Source organism: Chiroxiphia lanceolata, chromosome 1, assembly GCF_009829145.1.
Source record: "Chiroxiphia lanceolata isolate bChiLan1 chromosome 1, bChiLan1.pri, whole genome shotgun sequence".
NCBI classification, from domain to species: Eukaryota; Metazoa; Chordata; class Aves; order Passeriformes; family Pipridae; genus Chiroxiphia; species Chiroxiphia lanceolata.
Genome location: NC_045637.1, coordinates 119,733,120 through 119,757,499, shown reverse-complemented (window position 1 = coordinate 119,757,499; position 24,380 = coordinate 119,733,120). Strand labels below are relative to the sequence as shown.

Sequence of the window (24,380 nt, the reverse complement as noted above, 5' to 3'; positions counted from 1 at the left end):
TCTTAAATCACACTACTTAATCTACTTCTGCACAGCACTGTTTCCCTGCTGATTGCTTTCCTGACTGGAGGCAAAACCTGTAGATTGCATGTCCTAAGACACAGGTTGAACAATGGAGATAAATTCTTTGGAATTCAATTTATATCCCTTGCTTTTCTACTGAGGCAAGATGGAGCATCTGCAAACACGTCAAAACTATTGTAAGCAGACTGTTTATGAGCCCAGACCATGTACCTTTTCTCGTGAGAGAGAACAGAGCTTATTTTCCAGTACACAGTATTTAGAAAGGGACATTAAACATTTTAACTGACATTGAATTTTGAAACTTAAAGATACCAGGCAGAGGTATCACACTAGGGGAAGCTGGGAACAAATTTCAGCAGCTTTGTGCTATGGTTTTGTTATAGTTTTGTTCAGGGACTGACTCTGAGATTTCTCTGCAGGAACAGGTTACCTGCCACAGCCACAGGCTGTCCAAAATTGTACTGCGCACAAGACACCTACACTGAGATTGTTGTATCAAAAACCAGTGAGTATGGAAATAAAAGGGCAAGGAGAAAAAGGTTACTACACACACAAAGAACAAATGATCTCTGTTCTTAGGGGGAGCATAAGCAACATACACCGACCATTCCCTGACCCTTCCACCAGCAGAGACACGCTGTCACATGTTCACACTCTCTAGGGTACCACCTTATAATCCTTTTCCTGAGATTCTTGTCTTCAAGTGTAAATCAGTGTGAATCTACTTTTCTCAAGTGGAATCAACGTGAACCAGCAGGGCATGGCCTATACTTCATACCTGGAGCCTAAATTCAGAAAAAAAAAACCCTGTAAAAACCTGGGCTTGAAGATTTTTGTTTGCATAATTTATACAAGATGTTTTCTCCAAGAAACCCAAGTATCTCAGAACTCAGCACAGACAGTAAAACAGACAACTGCTTTTTAAAGATCTGTCCTTTACTGTCACATTTTCCCTAACATTTCCAAGGGGCAATCCTTGGTTTTCAATAGGTACAGCTTCCATATATGTTAGGAATGTGTCTCCTCAAATGTCCTACAGCAGGAACGACTCCTACTTACTTATTTACCAGAAATGATTACATAGTCAACATAACACAGCCACAGAGGAACCAGTACAGATTAAACAGAAAACTCCCAAAGTGACTTAAAAAGTCACCTTAACATACACTGACACTGCAAATTCACACTATTTTGAAACTACATGACAATAGGACAGTGGTAAAATAGGATAAATAACACTAATAGGTACTTTTTCCATGAGTTCTAATGTGCAACACACCTCAGCACTACCTTTTCCATTTTATTCTTGAACAAATTCAGGCACTGCACAACTCAGTGACTGCAGCAGCATGGAGTTCCTGATGCACATCATCTGTTGCAGCTAGTATAGACTCTTCCTACCTTTGGAGAGGCAGAGGTATAAAACTAAGTCCTCAGAGTGTAAGTCAACAGTATTAATTTTAAAACATAAAACTGACATAGAAGGACGCAACAATGACTGCAGAATAATTCAAATGTTCAGTTCTGTCTCTGTATACATAGAATTGACATTACTGTATCAAAAAGGCACTCATACAACAATTTCATTTCTGTTTTGTTCAGGCAACAGAAATAGGAAAGGTGGAAAACCACATCTGGTATCTGACAGACAACAGACAGATGAGGTGTACAGTGTTGGAGCCATCTGTGTTGAAACACCTGCAGTAAGAAAGGAGCTACAGCCTCAGGTGTTTTGCAGAAAGCGCCCAGGAAGCCTGAAGTTGGGCCCCACATCAACGTACAGAGTTTTTTATGACTCCTTGACTCATTCCCCAAAAACACCATACCACCAAGGGGACCACTTTGTACCTCACAGCATAAATGATGTTACCAGTGATTCTATAGCTGTGGCTGAACCACTTGTACTCCTAAAATCCTATGACAGATATAAACACTCATGTGATCAACAACCATCCTAAACAGACCTAACTTCTACCCAAGAATTCAACAGTTTTATACAGAGACAGCCTAGAGATGACAAGACATCTCATACTTCCAAGTGGAAAAAAATGTAATTTAATCATTATCAGCAGTGTGATGAGAAAGGTTAGTTAAAAAAATTAACAGTATGTCTTTTTGTTTCATACTGTCACATTTTTTCTCCCCAGCTGCATGTGGACTGACATGAACTCATGGTTCAAATATAGCTGGTCTCTACGCAGGCCACATAGAGACCAGATCTGAAATCTATGCAACATCCATCCCTCTTCATTGCACCTGGCAATGCAAACATTCATTGCACCTACACACTAAGGAAGCAGCTTCTCCCATACTCTTAGCCAAACTCAAGAATGTTTAAGCTACACAGAACACCAAAATGATGTCACTTCCCTTTCTGGTACTTGTCTGTTTTTTCCTGCTTCGCCAAGTCTCTTCCACTTCCCTAGGCAGTCAGAAATGACAGATAAGAGAATGCAAAGAAACGGAGTGCAAATGCAAAAGGAAATATAATTGGTTCAAGACTCTCTACTGGCTTCAATTTTGTACAGTCATTTACAGCTGTCTAAAGTGTATGAACCACTGGCACCCAAGTGAGTGAGGAGGCAATTAAGATTTTCTACTCTTTCACAGTCGTTCTGCACAGATGCAAACTACTGGATACAGTATGAGACAGCAGCGACACACTGAGCGCTCTGGCTTGAAGACTGTATTGCTCCATTGGGAAGGATGCTGCTCTTCTGTGATATGTCTTCAGAGCTCAGACCTGGAAGATGCTGAACCCTTGGACTCCAATCCAACAAAAGTCCTTAAGCGATTGCTTAACATTGCAAACTTGTGCATGTAAATACTTTCGTTACTTGCAGCAAGGTATTTTGTAGGCAGAGAAAGTAAGGCCCCAAAACCAGGAAAGCTCAGCCTGATGTTACTCAACAAGTCCACTGTTCAGCCAATCATTCTACATTTTGACCATAAAACTGAAAACCCTTTAAACAATAATATCAGGCAAGCCAGCATGAAGTTCTGCATTAATAAAATCAAAATCAAGGTAAATTGAGAATTATTTTAGAAGCTCAGGTTGTCTGTGACACCTAATGCCTACATATATTTGTAAATGGAACGAAAAACTTTTTCCTTGGGTCAGAGACTGAAGTTTAACCCTGTCCACTACCAACTGGCTACCAGGCTGTAGCAAATTGAATGGTGAATGGTTTAGTTTTTAAAGAGATGTTTAAAACAGCTACATCCTTTCTTTAAAGCACCAGCACAAAGAGCAGGACTACAATGGGCAAAGGGAGGTTCAATTATCCCCAAGCCTTCAGTATTTGTCATTCTAAGAAGGGGTGGACCAGGGAATGCAACTAATGTAGGGAAACTACGGAGAATAACTGCAACAACACAGGTAGCTGCAGAGTTGTGGGTGGTCAGATAACATTAAATTAGATTTTAAATAATTAAGTAAAAATCCTATGTTTACAAATATTCACATTTTAATTTTCTTCTGGGGCATTTAGCAGCACATTCTATTGATTTTTTTAAAATCACATTAAATCATAAAATAACAGAATTCCTATTTCTTCATTCATCTTCAGACTTTGATTGTGTAAAATATTCTTAATACATTTTAAGAAACTGAACAAAGCAGGAGAGCAATCTTTTTATTTGATGAGTTCACACTAATTGAAAATGTAAAAGAACATGAAAAAGAAATGTAAAAGAAATTGCTTAGAGGAAAGAAAGGTCTAAAGTCTACACATAAATTTGAGAAGTATGTATTAGTACTATAGTTCTCAAATTAATTGCATTAACTGTAACTGTTTAAACACAAAATATGCCTTTTTTAAGCAAACATTTCTTCTGTCTTAATCTAATAAATCCTTAAAGGGTACCAACGAGACCATCCTCACAAATTGTCAGGCATGGGGCTTGTTTGTTTGCCTCTCATGACAACACATCCCAAAATACAGAGCATATTTCAACTTGTTATTCTCTGAGTTGTCTGCCAAACTGCAGACGAATTGTAAACATGGAGAACATGTTAAGCCTATTCAAGCCCACCAAAAAAAAAAAAAAAAAAGAAAACAAAACAAAAATAATAATCATGTCTTGCACAGTAAACTCTGCTATAATTTCCTGATGTAGGTCAAAACTCAGCAGGAAATCACATTGTCTATTTTTATCCCAGTTCACTGGAACTGCTTTACCTTTCTGTTTTCTTGATAAGCACAGCCCTGAAGATTTGTTCCTGGGGAGTTTTCTCTTTTTCATCAGTTGGTTGCACAAAAGGGTGGACAGCAGCCAAGACAAAGCCCTGCTGGTACAATTCTTGCAGCTGAGCTGGAAGATCACACAAGGAGGAGAGCTTGATTGCAGATGATCCTGGCAGCTCAGCTGGAAACAAAAAGAAATTGGTCAGTAATCCTACCCTGGACTATCATGTATTTTAAAATTCAGGCTCTTCAGAATCAAGCAAGCTTCACACTGATCTACAATATTAACACCAAAAGCGACCTTTCCTGACTCCGATTTTGTATTTCAGATTTTAGGCAGGCTGTCTTGGCGAAGGACTTGTATTACACAAGAGACTGGTGCAATTAAACGGATACGTTAAAATGCCAAATTCACTACATAGTCTGGCAGAGATGAAATGAAGAATTTAATAAAAACAAGGCAGTTGGTCAAAAGATATTTTAAGTTTTAGTAGCAGTCATAGTAGTGCAAGTAGAGGAGAGTGAGACAAAATGAGAAAAAAGACAGTCAGTGAAGGTAGAACATGTCAAATTCAAAAGCAATAAAGAGAAGCATCCATCTACACAAAATTTGTATTATCAGACTAATAGATCACTGATGCAAAATGCTGATGAGACCAAGTGTCTGCCAATATGTCTGAAGACCACTTTGTAGCTATATTTATAATAGGAATGCTAAGAGTAATGCATACCTACAGCGATGAGAAACCTTTTAGAACAGACACTAAACCTTATACCTCAGGGTTTAAGGAAACCTATACATATCAGAGATGAGGATGAGACACAGTATATGAAAATAATCCTTTTCCAATCTGCTAACTGTAGGGTTTTATGCCTTCCTGTGAAGTATTTGATGCTGACTCCCATCAGACACTCAACATACACACAGATACTTCAGCAATTGGAATCTTGTGGGCTTCAAAAGAAAATCCCATAAATCACCTAAAACATCTTTCTATTCTCTTCCTCTCTTTGTCAGTAATTCTTCATACGTTTTTCATATCTTGTGTGAAGAGGCATCTTTCTTTCCTGACCTTTGCCTCTTCATTTCCATCTCTCTTGGAGGATATTTATTATTTCATCCATAAACCATGTGAGAGCATATAGGGTGGTGAGATGTTCCTCCCTTCCCACTGAAAGGGGAAGGGATGTTGCAACAAACACGACAGGGGTTCCCAGAACCTTGCAGGCCGTCACGAAAAAAAACAGCAGTGGAGAATAGTTTGTATGAAAGACACCAGTGATGCAAAATAAGGTTTCATTGTACTGCTTTTTTCATCAAACCATGTGGCTACTCTTTATGAATAATTTAAGAGGTTATCAAAAAAACTAATAAATATTCAAACCAAATAATACAGAGGAATAATTTAAATAATAATAGAATAGATGTGCTTGGTATGTTTTTTTCTTAATATAAGACCACGTTCCAGAAGAGGATAATGGAACTTTTTGACCAGAAGTTTAAGATGCAGAATTTTTATTATTTTTGCAAATAAAATGAGATCCAAGCTACGTGTACATTGACAGACAATAGGGCTCTACCTTCTACAACAGCATACAAATCACTTCAGAGTCATAAAAAGAGATGGTACAATGAATAATACATAATAATAAAACCAACTGTTACTTATTGGACCCTTCTGGGGATCAAAACGGGGAAACCCAGAGGTTAGAACTCCATTTGCCCTCCTGCAGCTCAGAGACTCCAAATATTTTTGACTACACTGCAAATAATTCAATTAATTAAAAAAATAAGAAAATCAGAATACCTTTCTAAATGAGGGGTTTACTTGAATACAATGGAATGACTAAACACTACTCAGTAATGTTAATGCTGGTAATAGTGCTCCAATTTTTAGCAATCATCTATGAAAATACATGCTCGCCTTGCATATGTACATAGTATCAGGATTCTTCTGAGGATACCTTGGTAAAATTAGTAGAAAGTCTAGTCATTAACACGGGAGAGTGATTGCTTCCTCCTAAAAGCTAAACATGAGCGGAAAGTGTGAAAATGCATGTAATTGGAGCCTTGGGATGTAACTTGATTAAAAAAGAAAGGTAATAGAAACTAAGAAATGGATGGGATCATCCAGCTGGTTCATCCTATTACCTAGAGGCAGGATCAGTCCTAGTTTAGCTATTTCTCACAGTTTTCCTCATCTATTTTTCAAAACGTTTAGTAATGGAGATTCCACAAGTCCCGTAAGTCATGTTTCAGCACTTCTCTATTCCAACTACTCCAAACCTTTTCTTAGCACTTGGCCTAAATTTCCCTCTCTGAAATTCAAGATTGCTACTTCCCCACTAGAGTATTTCTTTTCTGCAGCAGCATTTTATAATTCCTAAAACCTGTCATGCCTTAATCTTACTTTCTTTAGACTGTATAAACTTGGTCCTTTCAATGTTCTTGTTCTCTTATGTTTTCGGTATTTCTAAATAATTTTTGATGGTTTTCTCCTCATTCTCTTAAATCGGTCCACATTTTTCTTCAAGTATAGTATGGGAGCTTCATCACAGCAATCCAGTATAAGTCTCACCACTGCTTCATAGCACGGAAAAGCTCTTAAACATTTATTACATCTCATGTCAGGTTACATCATTGAGGGGGAGGGAAAGGAAATTATTTTCCCCACAACTAACAGTGGCCAAATATCCCAGCCCTTAGTGAATTTTGGTTTTTTTCTTTCAGTTTTCAAGAGCCATTCTGGATTCTGATTTCTAGTGCAAATAGTACTTCTCAGGTTGGCAAAACTCAATAAACACACTCAGTAGTCTATTGTCGGAATAATTAATTCAAATAATGAACTTTAACAGACTCTGAACAGAACTATTTTAAGCTTTACAGTTAATATATCTTTATGGTTTGATGCCAAACTATTGCTAATTTCTCCTTGGACTAGAGATCCTTTGGAGAGAAAAGACAGTTCCTGTTACACAGCTGATGCCCACAAAGCCTACATGAATTTCCTGAGTCTACAGACCTGTGCTGTGCATTCTTGCTATTCTACGACTGGTTTGTGTGATGCAGATTCCTCCCCAGAAATCACTGCTACTCATCATCCTCTGGTCATTTTATAAGTAAGATATTTCTTCCAGTATCTTTCTAGGCATTAAGCTGGGCTAACAATCATATAACTCTCTTTAAAGGTAGGTTAAAAAAGGACATCACACTTTCCCAGAGAGTTGCATTCATCCTTCAACATTCTTTAGTCCAAATGGTAAGCTTTCAATTATTTCTTCAGCTAATTCCTCTAAGGTGCATACCTGTAAGTTTGACCTACTTGAAAACACCTAATTTATGAAATCAGTTGTCAATCTGATTTTTCCTTACTTTAACTTAGAAAAATGCTAACATTTTCAGAAAACCTTACACAGTTTCCAGTAGAAATCATTGAAACATTTGGCTTAGTTCTTAAAGAGAATTCTAATCATGCCACTTTGGGAAGTAAAAGGAAAACGAAAATTGTGTACAACAGGGACTTGCGTAAGGTAAAAAAGCAAATGAAATACTAAATAAAATCTTGTATAACTCCACTGCTTATAAGCCTCTATTTTGCCAAAAGATAATGCTGACTTCTTTCAGCAGCCTCCTTGCTGCTCTTGAACCACAGTTAGCTCACAGTTTTACATTCTGGTCCATGTTTCCCTATTTATTGTTGCACTTCACATCTTGACCTCAAAAGATTCCTTTGTTTACCCTGTCTACATCTAGATGAGCCTGTAAGAAACTCGTAAATGACAGAGGCGGTGTTTTTCGTTTTGGCTAAGGCTGAAAGTGGAAATAGTAGTGCTTGCTGTTTCTGGAACTGATTACCAGGCAAATTAGTTTGTTGCCCGATTGATAATTGAAGCTGAAAACACTTCCAGCAATGCTCAGATACACACAGAAAACTACAACTTAGAGATCCTTCAAAAAGAAACAAAGTTTGTGTTATACAACTGATATCCATAAGGTGACTTTCCTGGGTGTAAGGACTTGTGTATTCTTTGCTGCTAATGGAAAAACCTGACGAAACACACTGTCCTCATCTTACCACAGAAAAATCAATAAAAGGAGTGAGTTTCCATAAAAATTTACAGGTTGTGTCATGTATATATGAAAGGGGTCATCTCTGCAACTCCAGAAAGCAATTTATGGGAAACAGAGAAAGGAGGCACAATCTACCACAGGGATCCTGAGGGACTGAGAGCAGGCTGAGAAATATGATTGGGGTGACAGGCATTGAAGAGAACTTGTTTCTCCTGTGTTAAAGAAGTCCTCTTTCCCTCCCAATGGATCATCCAGGGCTCCTCCCACAGAAATCAAACAGCCACTGAGCAGCCTCAAACTGAAGCATCTCATATGACCTCTGACAATTGTGCTACAGTTCATGCTAAAGAGGTAGATGTATCCCAATCAGATATTAAGAGAAAAGACAATTACAGCAACTGTCTACAAAAAGTAGGCTGATTTTTCTGTATTAAAACAACAGATCTGGGTACCTTTGAGATGCTATAAACTGACTCTTTGAAGCAAGAAAGGTTTGTTATGCTTTATAAAATAATGCCTGGATTCACCTATTAGACCATGCTTAGTGACAACAATCAAGGACAGTACATCTTTATATAATACTCAACAGAATTAGATGCTTTCAACTCTATTCTGTTTGATAATCAGCAACTTCCTTTTCTTTATAGTTACATTTAAGACAAAGATAAAACAAACTTGTTTTTTAATTTCCTTTTATTTGAATGATAGCTATGCTCCAGAAAAACTAAAATGTTAAATGTCAAAATGGCATTTATTTAATTTCTCTTTACTGAAGTGGTCAAATTCAGGATCAAATCTGTGTCTTAGTTTCTCAGTGCTCTCATCCTTAATACTTTATTTAAAAGGACAAGCATACAGTTCTACTCTAAATTTTTATTATCCTGTGTATCTACTATCTTGTAAGATTTACTTAGTTTGCTTGCTCCAACAAAACAAATTAAGTGTTGGGATTTTTTGGTCTTCATTTTTTAACATGTTTTTCTGATTAAGCTTTTAGGCTCTTATTCCAGTCACAGCTGTTAAAGGCAGAGGGAACCCTTAGTGACAGTTCACGTTACACATGAAAATGTTCCACAAAAATGATGGGGACTCCTTTTAGCTATTTTTTGTTCCCTTTTTAAGTTTTCATGTTCATCTGCATTTTTCATGTTCCTCAATGTATAAAAAAACATTAAATAAGCCTTTTTCATAGAATAAGCCTTTTCATAAAAGCGGCTTAGGTTGGAAGGGACCTTAAAAGTCATCTAGTTCCAGCCCCCCGCCTTTGCATTAAAACAACCACAGATCAAATTGGTGTGTACATATAGATTGTACACATTCTCTGTCTATACTGGGTACAGAAGAAAGCACTTTGCCCAAGATGTGATGTGTAATGGGGTCTGAAACAAAAGACAGACTGGCAAACTCAATGGACCCACACTATCAAGCAACGCAGCAACTCAGTTACCCGGTAGCTGCATGCACATTACTCCTATTTCATAGAATCATAGAACAGTTTGGGTTGGAAGGACCTTTAAAGATCATAAAGTCCAGTTCCCACTGCAAGGCGCATGGACATCTTCAACTAGATCACGTTGCTCAAAGTCCCATCCTACCTGCTCTGGTGGTCTAGTGGTTAGGATGCGGCGCTTTCACCGCCGCGGCCCGGGTTCGATTCCCGGTCTGAGACGTCCCCCGGGCAGATGGAGCTCGTTAGCCCTGTAAGGCCATCCATCTAAGAGAAGGTCACTCTAAACAAACCTACGTCCTGAGGACCTCACTGCCACTGTCCAAGCTTGCTTGGCCCCGGCAGATGAACCTCAGGATTAAAGGGTGGGCTCAGCTCAGCGCACACTGTGTCTCACCTAAAAAATCCACTGCACAGGCTCGAAGGGTAAAGACCTTTCCCAAATCTTCGTTCGCGAAGACTGGTCATACTATACCTGACCCACCTGACGTTTATAGGGATGGGGCATCCACCACTGCTCTGCGAAACCTGTTCCAGTACTTCACCATCCTCATCGTAAAAATTTCTCCCCGAAGTCCAATCTAAATCTATCTTTTTAGTTTTAAACCATTACACCTTGTCCTATCGCAGCAGATTCTACTCTAAAACATTTGTCTCTATCTTTCTTATAAGCCTCCTTTCAGTACCGAAAAAGCTGCAATAAGGTCATCTCAGGGCCTTCTCTTCTCCAGGCTGGAAAACCCCAACTCTCTCAGTCTTTCCTCATATGAGACATGCTCCAGCCCTGTGATCATTTTGTAGCCCTTATCTGGACCCACTCCAACAGGTCCACATCTTTCCTGTGCTGAGGACCCCAGAGCTGGATGCAGGTGGGGTCTCTCCAGAGCAGAGCAGAGGGTCAGAATCACCTCCCTTGACCTGCTGGCCACACTGCATTGGATGCAGCCCAGGATATGGTTGGATTTCTGGACTGTGAGGACACATTGCTGCGTCACATGCAGTTTTTCATCCACCAGCACCCCCAAGTCCTCAGCAGGGCTGCTATCAAATCCCTTCACCCCCCAGCCTTTACTGATACCTGGGACAGCCCCGACTCAAGTGTGAGACTTTACACTTGGCCTTGTTGAACCTCATGAGGTTCACATAGGCCAACTCCTTGAGCTTGTCCTCGAGGGGCATCCCAACCCTCAGGTGTGCCAACCGCACCACTCAGCCTGGTATCATCTGCCCACTTGCTGAGGGTGCACTGTGTCATTTGACCAGGCCTAACACACATCAGCAGGCTCAGACTCTTCAGGAAATACAGTCCTAACTGTTCTCTTTTTCAAAACACAATTTGAGACTTTTTCCCAGTCCACAGTTATTCCTGTGAACCACTCCAGTTCAAGGCACTCACAGCCAGTAAACTATAGTCACTTGTACTCCTCCTCAAACCTCCTCCATCCAGCACCACAAAGACTTGCAGGCCCTTCTACAAACCTAGAGATGCTTCGGGTGACTCAGGAAAAGAACTTCTTCTCCCCAGGAGAGCTTAGGGCTTATGGAGCATTCCTCGGAAGAGGGAGGTGGCTGACAGGAGGGCCACAGCGGCAACCTCAGCGCAGCTCTCCCTCTCCCCTCTGCGGGCTCAGAGCCACATACTCGAACTTGAGCAGGGCTCAAGTGAGCTATAAAGAAGCAAACATTCAAACACGCTACACACTTAGTCACTGCTACTCACTACTTCCACCCATCTCCCCCACACAGCATGAATTTTTTGCTGCTGTCCTTCCAAAGCACCCAAATCTCCCCCCTGTACTCTGCAGAGCACATTGGAGACCACCTGAAAGACCCTGAATAGTGTCCTGGTGTTAGAATTTACAGTCTTTAACAAATCTAGCAATGAGCACGTAAGACAAAAACAAGGTACAATCAAAATTACGGTCATACGGCAACACCATCCACTGATGCCCTGCAGGGCTTTATAATAGATCTGGCTATTTACCTCCTGCCTTTAGTGACTGCTTCGTGGAAAATAGCATTATCTTGCTCTGTTGAGCCTCACGCATCCCACCAAGGCTGTCATAATTGCATGTCTGCTGGCAGGAAACTAAATAGCAACAACGAATGGAGATAATAATGCGGGAAGATAGTATATCAATGAGCACGTGTGTGAGCAGACACATGAACCTGGCTCAGGTCCAGAAAAATTCCCATGTTTTCACACAGGGCACTTCCCAAGCACGTTTGTGACTGTTTGTAACAGCTCTGATCATTCTGTAGAATTGCAAAGCAAGCACATTTCCTCTATTTAGCATGAGGATTGGTGATTCTTAATTTAACATTAATTCCTTTCCAGCAACTTTAATCTAATTTAAATAAATCCACAGCAGACCAAGAGTAAAACACTGTCTTTGTATCAAGGCCAGCCAAAGAAATTTAACTAGAAAGTTTACTGTCAAAAGATGCAGTTTCACCTACATTAAAACATTTTGTAGGAACACGTCAATTGCGGTACAGTTTTTAATTTGGATAATGTTCAGCAATTTAAAAGTAATGTATGTATGTTTTACATGATCAGAGTGGTTAAACAAGCACATTTTTTCCAGTGGTTCTATGAATTTCCACTTCGCTTCAAATTTTGGAATTACCTGTATTACTGGAACTGTGATTTCTTTTTGGAAGGTAGAATTGCAGTGACAGAAGGTGCACAGTGACAATTAGGATACACAAACAAACCAGTAGTGCTATAAGCAGTTTGGGCCGGCAAGCTGAACGCTGACTGCTAAATGAAGGACCATCCTGTCAGGCCTCTTTTTGGTTTGCCAAAATCCCTGGGTTTCTCTGTGCAGGCCCTGAAGGCTGAACATACCAGTACCACAGCTCCTCACAGAGAGCTGGGTGAACATCAGAATTCACCTGGAGGAAGGTGCAAGGTAACAATCTATTGTGAAGTGTTGGATTTTGTCTAATAATGCAGCACAGACTGGAAAAGATCTCCTCTCTGTACCATAAATAAGAAAGTTTTTAAGGTACTTTTCACTGACTTATTCAGCAGTTAGTTTGGAACAGCTGAAGGAATCCAGATCATCATCCTTTCCAACTATTAAGGCTTGGTAAGGCAAATTTGTTACTTCGGAGAGTAGAAAGCAAACTGTTGCTTCAGTATTATTGAAACACTTATAGACTGAACCTGGGAAAAGGTTACTCCCAGCGTCAATCGCTAACAAAAAAATATTAAGGCATCTGTTGCAAACTTTTCATTTTTTGTTACAAGCACTAAGGAACTCTCACATAGCACAAATCATTTGTGTGACAGAAAAATGCAGTCATGTAACTCTCACTTAACTACTGTTTCTTCATTCAACCCACAAATAGTTTCTTGTCAATGACAACAACACAAACCTACCAGAGAATCAGAGCACTTTTAATGAAAATAAAGGCAAACCCACTAATAATGCAACTTAAAAAACCCAAAGCAGTAAATAGATTTCTGGCAAGTTTTGTGACGAATTCCAAGTAACTGTTACCAAACTAAAACCCACCAAACAAATAGTAAAGCAGTATGACCAACACAGCAGAAAACATGGTACTTCTGATACTATCACACAGCTTGAATTACCTGAAACACACTAATGCTAGAATTTAATGAGCTAATAGCTCAAGCTTTTGGAGTAACAACTACACAAGCTGTCTTTTTTCCTTCTGAATAGAGCCTGAGCTTCCATGAGGTTCCTTAATTTCAAAGAGAGGGTAGATAGTCTTGGTGCACCACTCTTCAAGCTGTCGCCAGAGGCAAGACACTGGGTGTTACTATAACACATTGATTTTTTTAGTTATGCTAAATGACGTTTTCAGTGCTTTTGCTTTCAATCTTCAAGGCAAATACAATAAATGTCCCCATATAGGAAAGTAAGGATGAATATGCAGGAGTAATCACTTCTTCATAAATGAAGGATGGCTGTTCAATAAGCTCCTAGCATTTACTTTTAGCGAAAATGTAATAAAGGAACTTAGAAATTTTCAAAAGCAAAGTGCTGTATCTTAAGAAGGTAGAGGGGAAAAATTCTGCAGAAAGATTGTGAAACTGCATATATACCCTTTGAAAGCATTTAAGTATATAGAAATGTGTACATATATGTATGTAAGCATACTATATTTGTGCGTATATGTGTATGTACGTACACATACAGATGTACACCAACATTTTTTTCTTTCCTTTAGGAAATAGCAGACACATGCATCAGTCAAACTGAGAAAGTATTAAGATAAATCACAGATGTAATGAGATTAGATGAAGTTGTCTGATCAATTGTGTTGTCTTACCTCATTGCATCTGTGAGTTATCTTGCTTCTTGTCCAGTCAAAGTTTCATTTCTGTGCCTTGCAAGCATAAGATAAATACCTAAAGAACTCCATATATTTGCCACAAACATGATGTGATTATACAGGGGGCAGTTTTATTTCTGGTGTCTCAGAAAAAAGGAAACACCCAGGCTACCACCTCCACTAAGTTAAGAAACAATCACTAAACACATGTTTAGTTACCTAAATTAACAAGCACTTCTTAAATGACTCACATCTTATATCCATTAGCTTGAGGGCAGAATTATGCAAAATGGGCAAAATTAAGACTACCTACTCAAGGCAAAAAGGGTTAATTACTGTGCAAAAAACAAAATAAAAGAAGCTGAAAAAGGGGAGGGACTTCTCATTTAAAGTGTGCACAAAAAAACCCAAGCAAATCCTACTATCCATTCTGTACTTGAGCAGGTCTTTGAAATACTGGGGTTTTAATTTGTCCCTCTCTCCTGCTTGCCTGTACTTCCTAAATTGATGCAGACTAAACACAGAGACAACAAAGACAGATAATTTACATTTCACAAATTCAAGAAAACTCCAATTATGCTCAACCAAAAGCAGAAAGTGTTCAAAGTTGCAACGTTTTATTCATGCAGACTTGTTAACTGTGTAAGCTCCAAAAGACAAGAATCACATTGAATTACACAAGAGAGAAGGAGTTAATTCTGAACTACAGGAAGGGCCAGCATGTTAATTGACATGTATTTCCACTGCCCAAAAAAGTACTGGTTCCCTGTCCTAAAGTCTTTAGACACCAAATGAATCTTCTGATGCCAATAACTTTACCTGCCAAAGTCAAACACTGCATGCTGTTCATTTTAACAGCTTAAGAAGTAGTGAAATAGGATTTCCCATCACTTTCAGCAGTGGTGCAGCAAGTCATGTCTCTCACAGCAAGTAGCCAGTAATCAAATACTTTAAAAGGGAGGGAAAGGAGAGCTACTCAAGGAGCTAAAAAATAGTACAACTTACTAAAGAGACCTTCTGATATCTTAGAAGTTGGTGGCATCATAAAATTTGGAGGGCTGATGCAGCTTTTCTGCTTTGACCCCTCTCCAGCTAATGTGTTTGCCATTTTTCTTAGAAGCAATACTAACACTACCAAGTTTCACAGCTAACCCTGCAGCCTACAGAATCCTTTCACTCCCTCCCTCACACACTTTTATATATGTATTTTGTTTTTTCCTCCTGGTATAACCCTTTCCTTTTCCTTTTCCTCTCCTTCTCTCTGTTTTATGCTTCACTTCAATGTTCTTTCCATATTTCTGGCAAATTTTCCTTTGCAGATTCTGCAGAATATAACAAAGAAGTAACGCTGGTTTCTTTGCAAATTTCACAAAAAGCAAACTCACATTGCAGTAAAAAAAACCACATAAAAAGCATACATAATATCCTCAGAAGAGCAGAAAAACTGCCGACTTTAATAAGTTTCAAGTTATGCAGAATGTATTCTTTTTACAGTATACTTTGCTAGACGAGAAAAATATCCTTTGAAATGGAATTTTTAGCAATTCTTAGCTTTTCAAATCACTATATCCTATTGTTAATAAAATGCTGCATGTGCTGATTCTTTAAGGAGTTAAAAAGCAGAAAGCGCCACATATCAATCTACATATTTCCATCCAAACCAACTGAGAACAACCTTTACATTACCATTTTTAATTCTAATCAAGCAGAGGTGAACGAAGTAGCTCACATTCATTACATGAGATTTTTTTCCATACTCAGAAGATAGTTAATAACTATAAATCTCGCTGAAGCCTAGTTTTCAAACTGAAAAATGACATGAGGATTTCAAACATTTAAGGAAAAGGGAGGAGAAGGAAGTCAACACAGTGGTAACTATGGCTGAATACATTCACTATGATCTGATGCACGTTTTTCATGATACACCGATAATTGTGATTAAAATCAAAGACTTGATACAACTCAGACAAACAAGAAGATAAAATTGCCATCAAAGTATTACAATAAAGGTGGGCTTTTTCCCTCAGTTCAATAACTGGAAATTAGATAGAACATTTTAAAAATTTGAATTTTATAAATTCAGCCTTCAGTACAAAGATCTAAATTTACTGACATATCAAATAACCTCAGGAAGAAAGGTTAAGATATATCAAGATAGCTCTTATTCCCCAAGCCAACCTGTGAAACAGAGAACTGATAGTCTCCAGGGAAACCAAAATCCTCTTGGCAGGTCATGCCTGTATATATTTTATACATAACACTTTGCATTATATATATGGAAAAGGACAGATAGCTTTAGGAATGCTTGAAGGCTTTATTCAAATGTTACCTGCTGTTTCCTGTTTCTTTTCACTTTATATCTCCAATGTTTCATATGTATTTGCCCCTTCTAATAGGTGTTTCAGTCTTTCTTGTAAAATCTTACTTAGGATGATACTGCATGAAGCTAAAAAAAGATTTTTTCCATTTGTGTCATTAAAGTCCATATATTGCCCTATTTTATATGTTCTCATTTCTTGGTTGCATCAACCAATAATATTCCTTTTCTTCAAAAGGGAGTGGTAGACACTAAGGACTTAATATTTTAAATTAGAATAAGTACCATAGTAACTTCCATCTTTTTATCTTTTTCCTGGCTTGAATTGTTACATTTTTTAGATAAAGAGAACACACTTCCAAATGATATGTGTTTTTCCTCTGGAAGGTAACATAAAGTGTAACTTCTCAGTGTTCTTTTTGGCCTCCATTAAATCAAACTCCCCTACTTGGACAATGTCACAATGTTTCATAAATGCCTCTTAAACTGTTTTCAGCTTTACTGGCAAAACTAAATAAATGAAAAAAGCAGCCAAAAATGTAGAATACATCGTACAACTAACCAAGCAGTGTTACTTGAAGGTATATTCTCAATTAGATTATGGCACCATGTTTAGCTATGTTTGAAAAAGAAAGTTAGGTAAGAGAATGTTACATGATTAAATTCAGTATAAACAGATATATTCAGAGGCAGGTAAATTAAATTCAGAGGAAAGGGTGTTTTAATGTATTTGGATTTTTTTAAAACACATTATCCCGTAGTGATTCTAAGACAAACACTTCTGTGGACACCTATACAAGACCCATAACACAAAACAGTTGTTAGATTATAAACAGAAACAAAACTGAGCCATCTAACTCCATCAAAATTTTCAGAAAAACACCAAATTTTAAAAAGGAATAAAAGCAAATTAGATCTGGCTTAGTTTCCATTTAGTAGGTCGGCCTGGGGAACTGCAATGAAAAACCAAATGCAAAACATTCTCCAAAAAGTATTTACTATTCCTCTCAGCTTTCCTGCCCAACACTTCTACTTTTTGTTGTACTGGCAACAGAACTGTATTCCTATCACTGTAAATTGTAAGAATACCTCTGTTAGGGTATAAGAATTTCATGTGAAGAGTCTGTGCCTGTACAAAAGCAAGATCAAAATTCTACTGTCACAGCAGACCTCATACCCCCCCTCACAAGTCTTGCCCTCAGTGCCACTGGTGAGCAGTATTTGGAGATCTCAGTTACCTCACAGCATCAAAGGCAGCAATCCAGTTGAAACTAAAGCTATTCTGATATTTGCAGTAAAATAGGGTTGAAGAGGAAGATCTTGTGGTCCAAATCCTTACAGTTTAAAATTGTCACAGGAAACCCACTACATGCTTAATGTGCAAAGATTTGCATGAGAACACATGAAAATACAGGGCAGCAGAAATCCCTATCAAGCAATTTCCCCAATGGTTCCTGACTAATTTGGCATATGGAAGAGCCATATATTAACCCATCTATGATTTTTAGATGACCAGAACTAATTCCAGAAGATATAAAGCTGGACCCACCAAATGGATCAGTTACTTCGCAACAGATTAGGCAATCGCATGAATTAAGCAATTGCAAAATGAGGTAAGGGAGAGTTCTAGCTATCCAAAGAAGACCAGCTTTACAGTCAATATGTTATTGCACCTACCAAGTGGTACGCAAAGGTGGTTAAAGACATGATTAAAATCAGTACTAGATAAAAGACTTGCTGATTTTTTGCTACCTGTATCACTAGAATGAAGTCTGTTTGTAGTGCTATTCTACAAATTCCTGTGCAAGTTTTTTCCATTAGCTAATGAAGAGAGATTCCCACTGACAAGGCTTTTGTTCTTCAACCTCGCTGCCATGGCCTCAAACTTCCTTTTTTTTTTTTCCTTCCCACCTCTTGGATTCCTCATAATGATGAGAAACAGCGATATATGGCTACATTGGAGCAATGCACTGGCTCACTGGACAGCGAGCTGTTACCAGGGAGAGTGTGCACATCTTGGTTTTCCTTGCCTTTCCCTGATTAATAGAGGTCTCTGTCTTCTGCCAGTTTCCATGAAACTAGGAGAAGCCTAATTGTCTTTAAAAATTTCTCACAAATTGCTCTGAAATTGTGCAGTTATAATTATTTGGAGAAATGAGACAGACAGACTGTGAGCCTTTTTTAACTCTCGTTTCCCTAGGAAACCAGTTCAGAAACAAAACAGAAAAATCCATCACACTACCACCTACAAACGCTCCAAAAAAAAAAAAAAATCCTTCAAAAACAAGGACCTCGAAAGAAAATCCTGCAAAAGGTATTATGGGATATTGCCTTCTGTAACACCTCTAAGACTGTATTTAACAGTGATAAGGCTTTCACAGAATATTGAAAACGACTAGCAAGCAATAGTTCACCACTGGCACCTAAAAGCAGTATATGTCACTGCCAAACACACCACATCACTTCAACTTGGCAAGAACACTTGATTGAAAGCCAAAGAGTAGTGGAAAAGGCTGTTAAAAGTTAACAAAGCACTTCCCAAAAGTACTGTTTTGTTTTTTTAAGCAAGTCTGCTAGAGCATGGGTGATGGATTTACTGAAGAAAAAAGTTTTTCTTGGCAAAAAAACCCTGCTTTTTTTGCTTAGAGCAAATTTTCCTGTCACTCCCCAGAATTTGAACTCCTACTCCCTCGTTTCAGAAAAATGTGGCCAGTTTCTGTTTTCAAATGAAGAATTCCCACACAGTAATAATGATAGCATGCAAATCCATTGTTTAATATGGGTCATGGGAAAACGGTCACAAATTCAAGCATCATTACAATGGAACAACAAAAGACATATTATATTTTTTTAATTTATTTTTTTAATTTTGCAATAAAATGTTTTTTGTTGCAATTTTGTTTGCAAAGAGCAGCAGAGTATTTCTCCAAGTGTTTATGAGAAGGCATTGTTTTATCCTTACTTCTCAGTGCTGTTCCATCAGAAAAAGTGCTTCAATGAAAACACTTATTGGAAATGAAAAGGAAAGAACCAGGGACACCTTACCTTCAAAGATGCTAAGGAATAAGTTAATGAAGTTAATATAATCTAATCCCAAAGTAGTAAGTATATGCAATAAAGATGTAACAGATCTCCTCTCCAACAGGGACAGAATTCTTGTATGATATGAATGTGGTAATTAAAAAGCATTATGCAGACCATCTTAAGATCTAAGACTTCCCTTACCCCCTGGAAGGTTCCCTTTCAGGTTAGTGACATGAAAAACTTAATTCCATAAATGCACATTCTTACTGACTAAATAATAAAATACAGAGGCAAATAAACAGATGACTTTCTCAGTCCCCTTTACGAGGAACAGAAAATACCCGTTATAGGAGGCACAGTGATGTGCGACGATGCATATTCACGGTGAGCACACAACAGAACTGTTGGCTGTTACTCCTGTCAGCTCCTGCTAGCACAGGAAGTACCTCAGGGGCAAACCTGTGAAAGAACACAAAGCACAGTGCCTCTATGCCCTCGCTAATACTGTTTTCTTACTGTTCCTAATAAAGCAACCCAAAGAGAGGTCACAAGCAACCTCACATGGCTCTAACTTCTAATCATATGACAGTCCACGTCACTTTGAAGACACTTTCACTTCTCCCCAGTCCTAAATGGATTCTGTAAAACACAGAACCATTTCTAAGTTATGTCAAGAAAGGCCAGACCTGCTACTGGCTAATAATGAAATATCACTGATAAAGTAGTCTGCATCAATGTTTCTGGAAGGGTTCCCTGGAAGTATCTCTTGATGAGAAGACCAATTTTTCACAAAAATTTACTATAATAAAAGAAAAACTAAACATAAAACAAAGACAACAAGTAGTGCAAGAGTGCAGCTTGAAAACAAAGTCTTACAATTATAAAGTGTTGTATTCAGTGAACATGTGGTGAAGAACAATGAAAATAATCCCACAAAATCTGTACAATTTTATCTATTTGATCACTTGAAAGGCTTCATCAAGGCATTCAACCCAGCTGGAAAAATAGGGTCGAAGGACTGCAGAGAAAGACAGATGCTGCATCTGAGCTGAGCATTCCTAAGTAAATAAACAACAAAAACAAAACAAAACAAAAAAAGCAATTCTGACACAGTTCCAAACTTTATGAGACATTAACTTAACAAAAGACCATTTATTCTGTCACTCTCTTTTTGTTCTTTTGTTTTGTAATTTGAGATAGAAGTAGATGCTAATTTTTTTTGCTTACTAATAATATGTGCAATAACTGCAAGCGAATTAACCCATGTAATTTAGCACTATTTGTCAATTCTATTATCAGTTGTTATTAAGAAATTCAGGAAACAATTGTTCAAACAAAAGAACACTGCAGAGGGCTTAGCAACTGAGGAGCTACAGCAGTAGACTGCTATATATTTATATTTCACCAGCAACCATGTCTTGGCTTACCTCTAACTTTCTAAAAAATTGTATCTATTTATTTGTAAACCTCATACCTCATTCTCTTTCAGATTTAAGGCCTTTTATCAACTCATTTGGAAACACATGGCATCTTTAAGACTTCTCACATCCTTTAATTTTTTATGTGCCACATAGTACGCAAAAGCCTCTGTATTCTCAGACTGAGATGAACTCTTTCAACTGATGACTGTTTAACAGAGACAGATAATATTTTTGCAGTTCTTAACTCACCTGATGACTGTCAAGCTTGTCTTTTGTGTGTTGATCAAGAGCTGCAGCTTGCAGCAAAGGCTTAATGAGATTCTCTTCCCCTTGAAAGGACTGTTTTTTTCAAGAAGAATCTGTAGCTAATCACTGCAAGTCTCAAGTTGAGAGGATGATTACTTGGGGGGAAAAGGAAGCTGAGAGTTCTGTAAAATTTGTATATGAAATAAGCAGGGTTTGCAAAAAGCAATTGGCTGGGAAGCCTTCAACTTGCAGTTCCTGTGCAAGACTTTATCACAGTGCATGGGTTACCACTTACCAGGAAGAGTCACACCAGTTCACTGCAGTGGCTGCTGAGCAAGCATCAGACTCAGCTGAAACTTCTCATATGCCACCTTGTATCTCGGAAACTCCCTGACACTACTGCTGATCCTAAGTTTATCATATAGCACAATGTGTCACAAGTATCAAACCATTTGCAAAAGCATGACTGCACACAAACCAAGAGTTTGCTGGGGGTGTAAGTTATATCACAGAAAGAAACTTGCAATTTCATGCAGTAACTGCATCACTCGGACTCCTCTGAAGCCCAGGATATTACATATTCGTATGACTGCAAAAAGATGAAACCAAGTCACTAAGACTTGTGTTTAGTGTTTTAGATACTGGGAAAAAATATACAACACATGTCAGGGTTTTGCCAAGATACCTGAATGAGTGCCAAAGGAGCTAGTGTTTGGCAAATGCTAATAAGTCCTTGTCCTCTACATGAGCCATTAACATATTTCCAGACTGCCTCATCGCTTAAAGAGAAGGCCACAGTCTGGAGGCCGGGATCAATCTTTATCAGCTTTGTAATATGTTATGGCTGCAAGACAGTAATGTTCAAATGGTATTTCACCAAATTATTACACGGAAGAGTTTTGAAACTGTTGCAGACTATCCATGAACCAGCAAGCACTGGAATGCAACACTAAACTGAGACCTAATGCAAAAGAGGTGCATTATACCAGGCCCAATGTGATACGTTTGCTTGGCAGTACATTTACATCTTCTACAGATTTATTAGGCTACCTATCACCTGTACACATTCACACAGGTACCGAAAAACAAAACAGTAGCAAAGGGCTCAGGTAGATAATGCACATTCGTGGACATAAGATCAACGCCTCTCTCTATACAAAGCCAAAGTAAAGAAAACACAGGTCAGACATTCACACACAAAACCCATGCAAATGCTGTAAGAACACTAACCCGAAAAACAGTTAATACTTGAGACTCAATCATTAAGGTTTGCAAACTACATTATCTTGCTGAGTACAATATTCATTACCTTATTTAAGTTGCAGTCACAAATTGTTGCTAAAGCAACAATTCTATGTACTTACAGAACTGGACAAAGAAAATAAGAAATCCTGCAGTTTCCATGCACGATAGACATGATAGATTTAAGCTACCTAAATGTTCTCAGGTTATCCTTCAAACAAAATTTAAATTGAATGTTGATCTTTCCTAGAAATGATACCGTTTTGAGGTTTAAAGTAACCTTTCCCTGTTCAGTAATGAAATAAGTCTAAGACATTCAGGGGAGGTTTTTCATGTCACTTCAAATTAAAAAAAAAAAAAAAAAAGTTGTCATGAAAGACCCAAAAGGGATCTGAATCCAGAAATGTAAGTTGACTTCTTCAGTAAAAGACCATGTGCCTGTCCATGCATGATACCATGGGTTTTTTTATTCAGGCAAAACTTGACAGCAAATCTTGTCGGAATGACAGCAGCAGTCCCTGCCAGGCTTCACTGATACAATACAACAAAAAGGCATCCCTCTGGCCATGGAAAATTCCCCAAACACTGAAAACTCATGCAGTGCCACGTCTTCTCTTCCTGCTTAACATGTCAAATGATATCTGTCCCTCCATTTTTACAGTCACTCATGACCCTCAAGTTTTTTTAGTTTGTGTGTTCATCTCCTCCTGCCCCTTCACATTCTTTCCTTATTTTATCTGCTCTATTTTCTCCTGCTGTCCTCTCCTTTGTAAAGATTGTGTCTCTTCTTCCCACCATGTACAAGTGCTCACATCTATCCTGGCAACAAACTGAGCAGGCTACAGTAAGTGTCATGCTAACACCACATTCTTAGGCTTCCAGACATAGACAGGCACTGCTGTGAAGCCCCTTCCCTGTCCAAATACAGGGGAACACAGCAATAGCATTACACACAACATTTGGGGTCTCCATGTCCATGACCTACAACTGGTCCTGGCCAGGGTGGTTCTACATCTCAAGAAGACATAGTACTAAGGTGCCAGAGGCTGTCAGGGTAGTGCCTTCCCCTTCTGCACTCATGACAAGTCACCTGGTCCCATACCCCCTTAGCAACATGGTCCTGCCCCTGGAACTCCTCCTAGCTCTGTGTGTTATCTGCTGCAGAGACACCCACAGCATGGACACATCATTTTTTACTGGGGTAGGTTCTACTCAACGTAAGGATATTGGAAGATTGGGTTTTATTCTCCATTTCAACATGCAGCCTGCAGACAGGGTGCATATCTCTCACATTCTCCTCATGTCTGTAGGTGCAGTGCCAGATGCCAAAGCTGGGCTAGTTTTTGCTCCAGTGACTTCTCTGGTCATGATGATCTACTGGAGAATGTTTATGGTGTAGGCCATATCATCACATCACCCTTTTTTGTTGTCTTTGTCCCCGCTCCTGAGATTCCAGATCCCACTTTTCCTCCTTTACTTTCCTTATAACACTTTCCTTGTAACTTTTGGGCCGTGGTAGTCTCACCTGAGAATAAAGTTGGCCGTGTTCCTTGAACTCTTTTTCTGACCTATTGGTGTTTAGCTGCAGCTGTGCCTTCCACTCCACTGTTTCAGTGGAGAAGCCTAAAGCGCCTGTGTTTTCTGGGGTGCAGCAGCAGGAAAGCTATGGCAGGGAGCCTGGGCTAGGGATGCTATAGCTCAACACAAGGCTGACAGATATCTTGACTGCTGCATTTTTTTGTGGGAAAGACTGTGCAGGCAGTTTCTAGGATTGAAGGATTCTGGCTATGAAGACCCTTTGGAGCTTCATACGAGCTGACATGTCAGCTGAGTGTTGACAGCCTATCAAGCAGCTGACAGGGCACGGTCCTTCTCTGAACGGGGTGCTTCAGCCAAAAGCTTAGGAACAGGACTGGCAGGCCATTTCCTCTGCAAGCTAAGAGAAAAGTAAGGGAGGAACAGATGCTTCCCAGGGAGAGAGACATGTTTTCTTGTTGAGAGTAGGGGAAAGCAGGACTTAATCTGACTGTACTACCCTCCTTCCTTCTCCTTAGAAGTCTCTCCCCTCCAAGCTAGTGGAGCAGAAGGGCAG

At 38.8% G+C, this 24,380-nt stretch overlaps 1 protein-coding gene across 3 annotated transcripts in view; it reads right to left on the bottom strand.

Moving 5' to 3' along the window:
* The window catches only part of RFTN1 (raftlin, lipid raft linker 1), a 98,058-nt gene that overhangs the window by 52,679 nt on the left and 20,999 nt on the right, over positions 1-24,380 (bottom strand). For all 3 annotated transcript variants that reach the window (XM_032675492.1, XM_032675471.1, XM_032675481.1), the window contains exon 3: positions 4,206-4,392. In XM_032675492.1, the coding sequence (XP_032531383.1) occupies positions 4,206-4,392 (187 nt within the window). The remainder of the gene's footprint in view (positions 1-4,205; positions 4,393-24,380) is intronic.